The sequence below is a fragment of the Rutilus rutilus genome (genome assembly GCF_951802725.1).
Source record: "Rutilus rutilus genome assembly, chromosome: 14".
In the NCBI taxonomy this organism is placed as follows: Eukaryota; Metazoa; Chordata; class Actinopteri; order Cypriniformes; family Leuciscidae; genus Rutilus; species Rutilus rutilus.
The window spans coordinates 24,054,412-24,069,870 of record NC_140219.1 but is presented as its reverse complement, the minus strand read 5'-3'; the positions used below and the strand labels follow the sequence as shown (position 1 = coordinate 24,069,870).

Genomic DNA, 15,459 nt, shown 5'->3' with positions numbered 1-15,459 from the left:
CATATATTTTTTATTTATAAATACAATAAATATGACATAAATATGAGCAAATACAAAAATATAGCATAAATATGAGCAAATACAAAAATATAGCATGAACAGTAAGTCTAAGGTCATTTCACATTATTGAGTAAATTTTGGCAGCATTTTTTGATTTTTGTGAGAAATTGCGCCATTGGATGACTGGATTTGACTGAAGCTGGAACGCTACAGTGCCGGTGCTGTGGAGAAAAGAAAAGAAAAAACACATTCAGTTATATTAGATTACATTGAACCTTTTTCTTTAAGCAGTCTAAAATAAGTATATCTACAGTGTAGGCATAGTTCATACTTTGCACTGTAAAAAGTGATCAGTTGACTTAACTTAAAAAAAGTGAGGAAACCTGTTGCCTTAAAATTATTACGTAATAAACTTCATGCGTAATTGAAAAAAAATTAAGTTACGAGAACTTCCTCATAACTTAATTTTTTCAATTATGCATGAAGTTGATTGTTTCCTAATTTTTTTTTCAGTTAAGTCAACTGAACACTTTTTACAGAATTATTAACTAATTAAGTTCCATTTACAGTTCCATTTGGTGCTGCCATGGGGGCAGAACGAATACTGATAGCAGGTAAATGACTACCTTTATTGGCTTTTTTGTTACTGTTATTTTTGTTCAATGGAAAAATCTATAGCGTGAGAATCATGCTAATACTATCAGCACATAGCATTGGTTCAAGCAGAGTGCTACTTCAATAATATAGACACAGTATGGTAAGGGTTATAAATATGATCTGTTGTTTATCATCTAATTCAATGAATGAATATTGGGCGATGACTTACCCTGGTGTGGTTGGCATAGGCAAACAGGTTCCGTACTAGCATGGTGGTTTTAAGATGTGTGTTCTTCAGGACCAGTGCTGCTTGGCAAAGGGTTTCCTTCTATATAACCGAAAAAGTCATTTTGAATTTGAATATTTTTACCATCATGAACAGGTCTTAAATACTGTTGTTTGATATAAAATTCAACTTACTGTGCAGCTTTTGCCTGAAAATATGTCATCCACATATGTAATAATCTACGGAAGAAAGATTGAACGTTGTTAGACTTTTCGAATCTTTTTTTTTTTTGCCTCTTCAGAGCTGTTGCAGAACAAGACCAAAATGATCGACTTTGATTCTTACCTTCTTTGACCCGTCTGAGTGGTCTTGTTGGATCTTGTCCACGCTCTCTATGGTTTCCCTTAAGATATTTTTCGCCTTATCAGGTTTTGATCCATTAATGGCTACGAGTGTCAGTGCCAAGAGCAAGAAAGTCCTCGTGCTTGGTTCCATGTTGATTCCTCTTGAGGCGTCCAGATGCTGAGATCTTCATAGCTTCAGCGCTGATCAGTCAATCTACTTATAGCGTCTAGAGGATGTGATGCTGAGGTGATGAAGTTGATTACACGTCACACCCTCTCACACACACACACACACACACGCCCACCTTCACAATCACTAATAGATTTCAGAGAATTTCCTCAAGTAGAATTCAAAAGAATTAGAGAGACATCAGAGAGAATTCGCTTACTATTATTATACATAAAGACAGCTGGAGTCATCTGGGATGACTTTTAATATGCCAAAACTGTGTTTTAATACTAATTCAAGAATCACTCTTACTTCAGAGTGTCGGCGGCACTATTTCCTAGTCATTTGTCTTAAATTAGGAACTGATTCTGTCCAGTGTTGTAGCAAGAGATTCCATTAATGCAGCAATAGCAGTGAGTGTCTCAGATTATTGCTGTCATCTATAGGCTATTATTGCTGTCATCTGTAGGTTTATGAAAGAACCGTTTGCCACATCCCTTTGACCTTATTTCAGTTTACATTAAGCAGATACATTGCATCAGACAGAATACAGTGATGCAAATGTTTATTAACCGTTTTTTTTTTTCTTTTTTACACATCCTTTGAAGACCCCACAAAACCACAACAGATGATTGATAAATCAAGCTCGGTGAACTGCATGTAGGCTACCGTATCTAGGTCAGATTTAGCACTTTCGGAAAGTAGTGAAAGATTTACGGCTTTATTTTCATGATATCAGTGATTAGATTATTATTTTTGTTGTTGCTGTTGCAATAAGTCTATCGGAAGTTCATATTGGTTTTCAGCTTAGTGTTCTTGGTGACACTTTATTTTACAGTGTCCCTGTTACACATCTTACTTGTACTTTCCTATAATAATAACAACGGTAAATTATGCATATTTCAAGTAACTAACCCTAAACCAAACCTTAACCCTTATTAAATAGTACATGTTTGTTAATTAACAATACTCAGTAATTACACTGTAACAAGAGCACCTTAAAATAGTGTGACTTTTTTTATTATTATTTTATTTAGCATTGTCTGTTGATGTTGGATATTTTGTTGAGGGCTCTTGTTTCCCCCTGTTTTTAGATTTAGATTTTCAATCAACACACACACACACACACACACACACACACACACACACACACACACACACACACACACACACACACACACACACACACACACACAGAGAGAGTTAGCTATATGGCAGTGTTGTTACTGTATTCTTTTTCTTTAATTACAAATAAAATAAAACATATGATGAAAACTTATGCTTATACTAACTTATACTAATACAATGTTGCCTTGGCAACTAACTGAAAACATAAGTGCTAAAATTACTAAAACTAAAATGAAGTTAAACAGAAATATTAAAATGTCAAAATTACAATTATTTTTAAAATGAAAACTATAAATATGAAAATAAAATAATTCAAAATATTTATATACTATAATTGTATATAAATAATACTCAAATAACACTGGTTTATGGCAAATATTTCATATTCTAACGATTGGATGCAGTTTTTGTTTGCTTGTAATGATTGTGTGCGTTCATGGATAAAAATAAGCTCAGTCTGTCTGTGTGTCCTTTAAATATTTTTATGACAATAAATCTAAAAATCTGTTATATCTGCAGGGGGTGCTGTCGCTCTATTGTCTCTCTATGTTCAGTTTGGCACCTGCTGGATAGTGTGAGATTCTCAACTCTAGAAACACATGCCCTTATTTGTGAAAATTTAAAATTGGAAGTTGGCGTCATTATTAAATTAATTTAGAAACACTGAAGATAAGCGTAACACTGAAGCAGTCAGCATCAGTTTACAGTGGCTCAAACCTGAGTTTTAACTTCCATAAAAATGTTAGGTACGATGTACTTATAGTAGGTTTAAGGGTGGGTTAAGAGGTAGAGGAACGGTCACCAGTGTAAAAGTGTAATTACAGAAATGAGTTACATATGTAATTACATTGCAGGTATTTTTAAATAAAAAAATGTTGATGTATGTATACAATAAATACACTGGGTCAAATGATTAATTTAAATGTTAGTACACAGTGAGTCTAATACAAAGTGGGTCGCTGAGTTTCTGTAAATACATTGTTTTGTAAATGTATGATGATATATATACATTACACATATTTTACATTTTCATGGATGCTTTTATATGAACTCTTTAACTTGGGGAAAGTACAAGTCATTAGTCAGGTAAGGCGTTAACATCAAGGGCAGCAAGTGAAAGTTTCATATTTTGTCACAAAAGTACAAGTTGCACCTTTATGAGAAGCTAAAAGATCTTAGAAAGTGCCTTAGTTGATCAGGCTTAGTGTGTCTTCAGGTCGTAAAGAAAGAGAAACCATCATCTTAAATCTAGACTAATTTATCAGTCACAAAACTCTAGAGGGCGCAAGCTGATAGGTCCTTTACAAGCACACAATCACATCATTACTACACGGCACAAGCTGATTGGCCTCTGCTGATCCTGCAGTCAAAGAGAATGCTTGCTCAACATTTAAATAGTCTGGTTCAGTGTTTGCTCAGAGTTCCTCTGAAACCCTCCCACCTCCCGCAGCTCCACCTGCCTAGATCTGCTATGTCTATTTAAACAGCAGCATGTTTTATGCTCACAGCAGTGTGTCTGTGTATCTATTAGCAGTATCTACATTAACATTGCCATATTGCATAACATTCTAAAACTATTCTGAGAGTTGAAATGTTGATTTGGAATATATACACACGTATGTAAAAAAAATACTCAATACTTTAGTTATAAACCTGGTTTGTGATCAGTCTACAAGCTAAACTTGGGATCATGAGATCTAGTTTTACTCTTTAGCTGTATGTATGTATGCATGTATACAAATGACCTGAATGAGTCTGTTTTGGAGTTAACCCGTGGAAAATTAAGTGTGCACCATTTGATGAAAACTGCATATCACACCATCAGGACTTGCACTATAAATCATATTTGTTCAAATGAGAGCACGGAAGACATTCACACAGCACTTCTTTCACTGCACAATACGTGTATTTCCATTAAAACTCAGCGTTATTATTTTATACATAAAAACAAAACTGTTCTAAGCCTGCATGACATTTGTTAACCGGAAAACATAAGTGTCTGTGTGTATTTAATAACTGTCTATGTAATCAGGCTTCATCGTTTTTAGTCAGACGTGTATTACAGCTCTTGCTCAGATGTGGCTTTGCATTGTGATTCCTATCTCTGTTTCTAGAAATGCACCGTAGTTTCCTGTGTGATCAATGCTTTCTGATGACTTTGCTCTTGGCCTAATAAGCGTTATAGCATAAATGTTCATGTTGATTTATTTAATATGAAACGCCTCTTTATTTATCCCAAGCAATTAAAAGATAATTAAAGAAATAAGAGAAAAAAAAAATGGAAACTAGTTTACAAGAATAACTCTGAATTTCCAAAACAATAAAAAAAAAAACACATTTTAAGATGTTCCAAAAGGGGTTTTTTGCATCAATGCCATGAAGAACCAATTCTGGTTCCCTAAAGGTCCTTTGAGTGAACAGTTCTAAAAACAAAACAAAAAAAAAACATGTTTTTCTTAGTTTAAAGAACCATTTTCCACTGTAAAGAACCTTTTGTGCAATAGAAAGCTTCCATGAATGTTGAAGGTTCTTTTAAGAGCCTTTATTTTTAAGAGTATGAGATCCTGGCCTTTTGTACCTCACAAACGTGGATGTAATATAAATGGATAAGCTGACAAAATTGTTGCCTCCCAATTCATATTTTTAAATATTATAATACACATATGCACAGTCCAAAACGTATTTAGACACTTAACTGGTTACTGGTTTTCACAGTTCATTGTGGGACTTTCAGTGCAATGGAAGGATTTTGAGATTGAGATGGCCCCTAAATGACCTCTTTTTTTTTGGAGCAGCCGTGGGCTAATGGTTAGCGAGGCTGACTGGTAACCCAAAGGTTGCTAATTCAATTCCAGACACCGGCAGTAAATGACTGAGGTGCCCTTGAGCAAGGAATACAGCACAGCATAATGACTGACCACTGCTCCCGGTGTGTCATGGTTTGCAGTGTGTGTGTTCACTACTCACTACTCCTAATGGGTTAAATGCAGAGGACAAATAAAAGTACGGGTTACCATATTTGGCCTTCACATGGCACTTTCACTTTCTAAATCTGATCAGTGCCCAGGCTACTGAACTACAGAGCTGACCAAAGCTGATTACATCACTCCATCCAACGCTTGGCATTGCACTTGGTGATGTGAGGCTTGCATGTTGCCGCTCGGCCATGGACAACCATTCCACAAAGCTCCCGTCGTGCAGTTTTTGGGCTGATAGGATGCAAATGGATGTTTGGAACTGTGGAATTGTCGACTTTTAGGCACTACACGCCTCAGCACTCGGTGATCCCGCTCTGTGACTTTACATGGTCCTCCGCTCCGTGGCTGAATTGCTGCTGTTCTACAATGCTTCCACTTTCCAATAATACCACTTACAGTTGACCGTGGAATATCTTGCAGGGATGAAATTTCATGAACGGACTTATTGCAAAGGTGGCATCATATCACAGTCCCATGCTTGAATTCACTGAGCTCTTCAGAACCACCCATTTTTTTCCCCACAAATGTTTGTGTAACTGCGGACTGCATGGCTAGGTGCTTGATTTTGAACATGGAAATGGGTCTGATTGAAACGCGTGAATTCAAGAATTAAGGTGTGTCTGAATACTTTTGTCCATATAGTATATATTTTAAAGCATTTATTAATGTTTAACATTAACACAAAAATCGAATTGTTCATTGTTTGTTCATATTAACTAATATAGTAAGCTAAAGTTAACAAATAAAACCTTACTGTTATTATATTTATAATGAAGAGACAATCATGCATTTTAAAAGTGCAATGCTATGGCCTTTCAACGTCAGCCAACCACAGAGAGCACTGGTGCTGTGGAAGAACTGGGCATTATTTTCCATGGGTTTATAGTGCTCTCTAGTGGCACTGATGGAGAGGTGCTCTGCTCACTTAAGAAAAAAGAAAGAAAAGCTGGCAGGGGGGCAGAGGAGGGGGGTGGGGGCTTTGGGAGCTCGAGCCCCTGCCCTTTTTCAAAATCAACCAAAAGTGCCCTTCTCAAACAAATATCAATGATAATATGTGGTCAATAAAACAAAATGTATTTGATTATAATTAACATGACAATGTGGACGTTTATTTTTACGTTTCTGTCAGTGTCGTTGCTACGCGTTGCTATGGGTTGCGAGGCCAGTCTCCGTTTTCGAGGGTCGAAAACTCCGGAGTAGTGTGTGTGTGTGTGTGTGTGTGTGTGTGAACGGCAGGCACAACCGTAGCGAAGGTTATGCGTTTTAAAATGAAAATTCACTGGTGTAAACCGTTTATATACTGCCTATGGTGTAAACGTAACGTTATAGGTTAGGTATTCCACAGTCTGCTCGGGAACCGATGCTCTCAAGCTAAATATGGTTCTTCTTTCAGTGAGTAGGCCTACATTTCCGACGGCAATTTTTAAACTTTTTTTTTTTTCAATAATAAAAGGTAGTGAGGTAGCTGCTAGGTAGTTAAAATATTACATAATTCATTGAAGCCTGTTTGTCATGTATCCACCTTTTTCTGCTCAGTCTAAACAATGCGCGCTGCCATGACGACGACTCCGGTTTCCTACTTCCGTTCGTAGCGCTTGACCTGTACTAGCAGCGAGAGAATGAGTTCAAGCTCCTCGTGTGCTGTTGTTATTTGTTTTAACAATTCAAAGAAGATTTCAAACTTTTTAGAAACTGAGTGTTTCGAGCATAAGATAATGCCCATGTCCGGTTCCGTATCAGATACATTCAATAAAGTAAACGTTTAGAGTGGTTAGCGTTAAAATTGAACTTCTCTCGCTACTAGTACAGGTCAAGCGCTACGAACCGGAAGTAGGGAACCGGAGTCGTCGTTATGGCAGCGCCCATTGTTTAGAGAAGAATAAGGTGGTCGACCAATCGTCATCTGGCACAAGTTCAAATTTCATTGGACAATGTGAAGCGGAGCGGTAATTTTCCGGTCATTCATAAATCGTTTGAAAGTTAACGTTACGTGGACAGACGAATTTACATTTATGAAGCGGACTGAATCTGCGTCGTCGAAACAATGGATGTTAATTGACTACAGAGCACTGCACAAAAGTAGCATTAATGGTAAGTAGTATTCAAGTCACTTGTATTTTTTCTATGTATATTGATACACCGTTTACCATGCAGTAAACATAATTATGCTAGCATAGATAATTATGCACCAATAGGCTATTGGGCAAAAATTTGGAAACTACTATGTTTTTTGTTTTTTTGTTTTTAAAGAAGTTTCTTATGCGCATCAATAATATCATTTATTTGATCAAAAATACAGAAAAAATATTACAATTTAAAATATTAGTTTTCTATTTGAATATATATATATATATATATATATATATATATATATATATATATATGAAGAGTTCAGATGCAAAAGCCTCTAAGTGCCATCTGAAATTTTCTTCTAGAATGATAATTTTTATCAAGCTCGTATATTTAAGTTCAGTAATTTCACTTAAATGGCAATGAAAATTACCTATTAATTGTCATTTAAGTGAAATTACTGAACTTAAATATACAAGCTTTATAAAAATGATCATTCTCGAAGAAAATTTCAGATGGCACTTAGAGGCTTTTGCATCTGAACTCTTCATATATATATATATATATTTCTGTGATGCAAAGCTGGATTTTCAACAACCATAACTCCAGTCTTTAGTGTCACATGATTGTTCAGAAATCATTCTAATATGGTGATTTATTATCAATGTTGGAATTTTTTAATTTTTATTTTATTTTATTGAAACTGTGATACTTTTTTCAGGATTCATTGATGAATAAAAAGTTAAATAGAACAACATTAAATTAAAATAGAAATTATTTTATAAGTCTTTATTGTCACTCTTTTATATATCAATTTAGCACATCCTTGCTGAATAAAAGTAATCATTTCTTTAGAAAAACAGAAAATTACTGACCCCAAACTTTTAACCGGTATAGTGTATATTGGTACAAAATATTTCTATTTTAAGATGCTGTTCTTTTTTTAACTAAGAATCCTGAAAAAGGTATCAAAGGTTATAAGTATAGTATAACAGAAAACAATTATTTCAAATTGTAGTAATATTTCACAATATTACAGTTTTTTTTCTGTATTTTAGATCAAATAAATGCAGTTTTGATGAGCATAAAAAACTTCTTTCAAAAACATAAAAAATTGTAGTGTCCAAACCTTTGGCCGGTAGGCTACTTGTATACTATTATACTTATACTTATAATACTACTACTATATATATATGCCTCTTTTTTACATTTGAGCCCCTGCCCTCTGCATGTCCCTGGCTCTCAATTGGCAGAACAGCTAAAACACTTCCTGATGACCTGACAGGTTCAATTTAGTAGCCTGATCAAGCAACAACTACAAAAAAAATGTTGCCTGCAGCTGACATTCATGCACAAGACTGTCAGCTGGATGTGACAAATTTGTTGTTTAGTTATTTATAGGTGTGAACCACAAAGTTTTCCTGAGAAATTTTAGTTCTATGTTGTACGTGCGATTTACTGACCCCAAGTTTCTTATGAGTGTGTAATTTCTGCCCACATTATAAGTTCAAGATGAAGCATACGATCCAGAACGTCATCCTCTCACAAAGTCACTGATGCAAATCGATGTTCCTTCACGACCTCTGCAGTTTAGGACTGACAAGCACCTTTCCAGCCCTTCACATTCTCTGTCCCTCAGTGGTGGAATGATCATCCAGCCATTTCATCACACTTTACGTGAGACTTTTCACAGCTCTGAATCAACCTAACAGTAAGAATTTTCATTCTGGAAACTTTAAGTTACTCTCGCCAGTTTTTGCATCGCTATGCTAGCTTGAAAACTTGTAGCTTTGTCGACTTATCATTGCGCCCATGTCAATTAATATGCCTTTTCCTTTTAAAATAAACATCATAATATATAAACATTATACAGTATGAATCAAAATCATGGACTTATTTTATATTTATTAAGTATCTTAAACTACTACACTGTAAAACAAAAGTTGCTGCATTACATTTTTAAGTACAATCAACTTGGATGTTTAAGTCATTTAAACTTAAATGACATGAAACTGACTTTAAAAAAAATGAGTTGAATCTTGAATAACTTGCAAAAAAGTTGAAAATAGCTTAACTTATTTTGATGGTCATAACTTATTGGTCATATAATTTATTAGAGTTTATGTACTAACATTTTAATTTATCCTTAATCTGCAATTGCAATTGTTGACCTTTGACCTTTTAAACCTAACCAGACCAGACCACCAAACCTGTTACTAACCTTACAATAGCAGCACAAGTGTTTTGCTAAACAACATGAACACAATAAGTGCATAATGCATAGTACATAGTACAGTAAGTTCATTGTAAAGACACCTATAAGTGGGACCCAATTAATTTGTTGCAGTATTTAGTTAACGTTTAATCCATTGTCAGTGCATGTTAGCTCAGGTCGTAGGCCTAAGTGTTGAAATGAACGTTAATGAACCATTAAGCATTTCTTAACATAATTAATGTTTTAGAAGTACTTTTGATTAATATATGTCAACTAATGTAGTTAGCATTCATTTTAAAAAGTACAGAATTTTTTTTTTCTTGGAATGTCCATGATTTGCACAACATGGCATAAAATTTTAGTCTAAAATGTCTACGGCCGAAAATGTGAGTCATATCTTAGTATTCGTGTTAAGTGCTTCCTCTGGTAAGCTTTTTTTCCTCCATGCAAAGGAGTGCGAAGGCAGCGTTTGAAAATACTGTGTTACGCGTATCACCTCACCATCTCTGTTAACAACATTCACAAACAGTGTAAACCGCTACCAACAGTGACACTCACGCTTATGCTGTCATGGCCCACAAAGTCTCCAGGGGCTGAAGAAAATGAAGCCGGGGAAGTTCAGCTGGTACGGCTGAGTCGGGTTATTCCTTTTTTTAATGGAATGATCTATGGATTTCTCAGATCACATACCACATTGACCTCAAGTTCAAAAATGTGTAATGCTGCCCACTGACTTGACGTCAACGATAATGAAATATTATGGTTGTGATAAATTACATGAGACGATTGTGCTGAACAATGCAAATCTGAATATATACAGTAAATGTACAGTATATATATTGTGTATGTGTGTGTGTTATATATATATATATATATATATATGTGTATGTATATATATATATATATATATATATGTGTATATATATGTATATATATGTATGTATGTATGTATATATATGTATATATATATATATATGTGTATATATATGTATATATATATGTGTATATATATATATGTATATATATATATATATATATATATATATGTATATATATATATGTATATGTGTATATATATGTATATATGTATATATATATATATATATATATATATATATATATGTATATATATATATATGTACATATATGTATATATATGTATATATATATATATGTACATATATGTGTATATATATATATATGTATATATATATATATATATATAATGTATGTATATATATATATATATAATGTATATATATAATCATACACACACAAACACACACACACACACACACAAACAAATTTAGTGTGACCATAAGCCGCTTCGTTTCTGTAGTAGCGTAGAACCACATTGGGTGAATTCCTCTAAATAGAGAGGGCTGACTTATAATCTTTTTTTCTGAACCAAACCAACTGATGGTGTTAAGACAAGACAAGTAGTAGAAATGCAGACTCATCATGCTGATCACCTGAAATGAGTCAGTTCTCTTTCCTATATTCATTTGAAGTGATAAAACATGCAACTTTTGTAACATCATAAAAATGTGCTGACTATATGCTATTATATTTAAAACATATATATTACATATGACACAAGCATAATCAATTCTCTAAGCGATATGCAAATTGCCATATTGTAAAGTAAAGCCTGCCAAGTTGCTTTTAGCAGGGCATTTTTTGTCAAGTATACCCATTTTGATATGCAAAATCTAAACTAGCTGCTATTACTCACCTTCATGTCATTCAAAACCTGTACGACTTTCATTCATCTTCTGAACACAAGTGAAGATCTTTTTGATGAAATCTGAGTGCTCTCTGTCCCTCCAATGACAGCTATGCAACTGACACTTTGACGCTTCAAATTTTCTGGAGACTTGATCGCTTTATAATGAACAGGTTGACTTTAGGTTTTTATTCACATATAAACAATGATCAACGAACACATCAGTTGTGGTAAACAGAAGCTCAAGTATGTTCGCTTGACATGTGAGAACCAATGAGGTTCATTCTCGTATGATACGCAGCACGTTTGAGCTTCAGCAATAAACAATGAGGTTTATTCTTGTATGTTACGCAGCACGTTTGAGCTTCTACAAGACCCAGTGAGGTTCATTCTGTTGTTACGCAGCACGTTTGAGCTTCAGCAAGAACCAGTGAGGTTCATTCTTGTGTTACGCAGCACGTTTGAGTTTTTGCAAGAACCAATGAGGTTCAATCTTGTGTTACGCAGCGCGTTTGAGCTTCTGCAAGAACCAGTGAGGTTCATTCTCGTGTTACGCAGCACGTTTGAGTTTCTGCAAGAACCAATGAGGTTCATTCTCGTGTTACGCAGCACGTTTGAGCTTCTGCAAGAACCAATTAGGTTCATTTTCATGTTAAGCAGCACATTCGAGCTTCAGCAAGAACCAATGAGGTTCATTCTCGTGTTACTCAGCACGTTTGAGCTTCCGCAAGAACCAATGAGGTTCATTCTTGTGTTACTCAGCACGTTTGAGCTTCAGCAAGAACCAATGAGGTTCATTCTTGTGTTACTCAGCACGTTTGAGCTTCAGCAAGAACCAATGAGGTTCATTCTAGTGTTACTCAGCACATTTGAGCTTCCGCAAGAACCAATGAGGTTCATTCTAGTGTTACTCAGCACGTTTGAGCTTCAGCAAGAACCAATGAGGTTCATTCTAGTGTTACGCAGCACGTTTGAGCTTCCGCAAGAACCAATGAGGTTCATTCTAGTGTTACTCAGCACGTTTGAGCTTCAGCAAGAACCAATGAGGTTCATTCTAGTGTTACGCAGCACGTTTGAGCTTCCTCAAGAACCAATGAGGTTAATTCTGGTGTTACGCAGCACGTTTGAGCTTTAGCAAGAACCAATGAGGTTCATTCTCGTATGTTATGCAGCTCGTTTGAGCTTCCTCAAGAACCAATAAGGTTCATTCTCGTGTTACGCAGCATGTTTGAGCTTCCTCAAGAACCAATAAGGTTCATTCTTGTGTTACTCAGCACGTTTGAGCTTCTGCAAGAACCAGTGAGGTTCATACTCGTATGTTATGCAGCTAGTTTGAGTTTACGCAAGAACCAATGAGGTTCATACTCGTGTTACTCAGCACATTTGAGCTTCCGCAAGAACCAATGAGGTTCATTCTAGTGTTACTCAGCACGTTTGAGCTTCAGCAAGAACCAATGAGGTTCATTCTAGTGTTACTCAGCACGTTTGAGCTTCAGCAAGAACCAATGAGGTTCATTCTAGTGTTACTCAGCACGTTTGAGCTTCCTCAAGAACCAATGAGGTTAATTCTGGTGTTACGCAGCACGTTTGAGCTTTAGCAAGAACCAATGAGGTTCATTCTCGTATGTTATGCAGCTCGTTTGAGCTTCCTCAAGAACCAATAAGGTTCATTCTCGTGTTACGCAGCATGTTTGAGCTTCCTCAAGAACCAATAAGGTTCATTCTTGTGTTACTCAGCACGTTTGAGCTTCTGCAAGAACCAGTGAGGTTCATACTCGTATGTTATGCAGCTAGTTTGAGTTTACGCAAGAACCAATGAGGTTCATACTCGTGTTACGCAGCACGTTTGAGCTTCAGCAAGAACCACTGAGGTTCATTCTCGTATGTTATGCAGCTAGTTTGAGCTTACGCAAGAACCAATGAGGTTCATACTCGTGTTACGCAGCACGTTTGAGCTTCCTCAAGAACCAATTAGTATAATTCTGGTGTTACTCAGCACGTTTGAGCTTCAGCAAGAACCAATGAGGTTCATTCTCGTGTTACGCAGCACGTTTGAGCTTCAGCAAGAACCAATGAGGTTCATTCTTGTGTTACGCAGCACGTTTGAGCTTCCACAAGAACCAATGAGTTTCATTCTCGTGTTCAGAGGTGTCAAAAGTATTCACATTCATTACTCAGGTAGAAGTATAGATACTAGGGTTTAAAAAGACTTCTGTAGAAGTTGAAGTATCAACTCAAGCTTTTTACTCAAGTAAAAGTGTAAAAGTACTTGTTTCAAAACTACTTAAAGTATAAATGTAAAAATAATGTAAGGAAAAAAATTCAGTTTCAGCAACAAACTGAATTATTAATCCAGGACTGAATCTAGGCTAATTGTTAAATAACAATTTAACAGTGATAATAATGTAGCTATCATTAGCCTAAAGTTTAGCTAAAACTTCAGCCAGTAGGGTTGGGACATAGCCATTTGCCAAATAAATCTGAATTTTTGGGCTAAATGGCGATGCATGGTATAATCTGAGTATTTAATTATTATTTTTCTATTTGAATAAAAAAAATATTAATTTTTTTTTATATAGGCCTATATTTAATATCCTGATCAATATTGTCCTACAAACAATGTTCACATTGAAGGTTATAAAAACAAACATAGTGTAACCTTGCTGTCTATCTGCAGTCTATCCAAAAAAGGGGTCAAATCACATTACATTCTAACATTGCAACATTACAATCTAAAAACAAAATAATGCTTTTTAAAGAAGTAGTTAAATTTACTAAACTTAAAAAACAAACAAAGCTAATATCATAAAAATACACGTAGGTTTGAAATTCTCTAGCACATTTATGTTCAACAACAACAAATATTCAACAACAAATATTTTAGCTAAATGTATTTATAATTTAGTGCTAATGTATATTTTAGTCAGAATAATTGCGCTCCTATTCTATTGCGCTCCGTCTGTTCAGCGCGTATGCACGCGGCGGCGCTCGTTCACGGACGTTTAGCTTGCAGAAAGCTCGCACACTCATGACAGGAAACTGGAAATATTGACTTTCTAACATTTACAGATGGAGAATATGTCCGTGAAATGTAAGTTATGCACTGAGGAAATTATTGGATGTCACATCAGCTTATGGCTAAATATTATTAGAGGTATATTTGTTTCCACCAATCGCTGCACAAGTGAAGTTTACGTATGATGACGAAAGCACGTTAGTGCGAGCCCTCCCGGAACCCATAGAGAATGCATTGCAGTGCCTGCAGTTCGAAAAAAAAAATCTTTGAATGTAAGCAGAGCCCGTCTACGGAGAGCCTGCCCACTCCCTATTACTTTCTATTGTACCGAATTTTGGTTGTAGTTCCACCAGAGTTCCACTGGGGGCGATCGCCATGAGTGCAAAATGAATGGGAGTCTATGGGGCTAGACGGCTAAATGTGTCTCTTTCACCCGATTGCCGTTGAGAAATCTCAGATTTGAGTGTAGTTCAACATGGGTTATAGGTCGAAAGTTGAATGAACGAGTACTTATGTCCTTTCGATTTCTTACAGGTTGAGTTGTTGTTGCCCATAACACGCTAGCATTCTGCTAATGAACGCTGGCTGATTGGTCAGTGAAGGACTGATTACGACCAGAGATACCGCTTGATGTCATCATGCCATCCGAAGCAGGACCAGAAACAAACAAAACAAAAACTCGTCTAGCACGTGTATTTACCTCTGTCAGCTGTGTTGTCGATGCTTCGAGAGAAAAGAAAGTGCAGAGCGCGAAAAGTCAACTTTATGGGGTGACGTCACATAGGCGACATGTAGTCTTTCTCGTTATGTCTTTTCCACAACTGCTAGCCGAAGAATCATACCATATACTGTCAAACTCGTAACATGAAAGATTATATAAAAAATTCACAGACAACATATGTTCACATTCATGGCACAATTCAAACGGGACCAGAAAATAATTATTTTCTCCCATTCACTTGCATTGACGATTTTTCAACCTAGAGGTCC

At 35.7% G+C, this 15,459-nt stretch overlaps 1 protein-coding gene across 1 annotated transcript; it reads right to left on the bottom strand.

Moving 5' to 3' along the window:
* Positions 1-80: 80 nt before the first annotated feature.
* il4 (interleukin 4) lies at positions 81-1,417 on the bottom strand. The gene is made up of 4 exons (XM_084430155.1): positions 1,169-1,417; positions 1,018-1,062; positions 827-925; positions 81-221 (listed from the first exon to the last, which is right to left on the bottom strand). Exons 1-4 carry the CDS (start codon positions 1,316-1,318, stop codon positions 114-116), a joined length of 402 nt encoding a protein of 133 aa, XP_084286281.1. The 5' UTR covers positions 1,319-1,417; the 3' UTR covers positions 81-113.
* Positions 1,418-15,459: the final 14,042 nt, after the last annotated feature.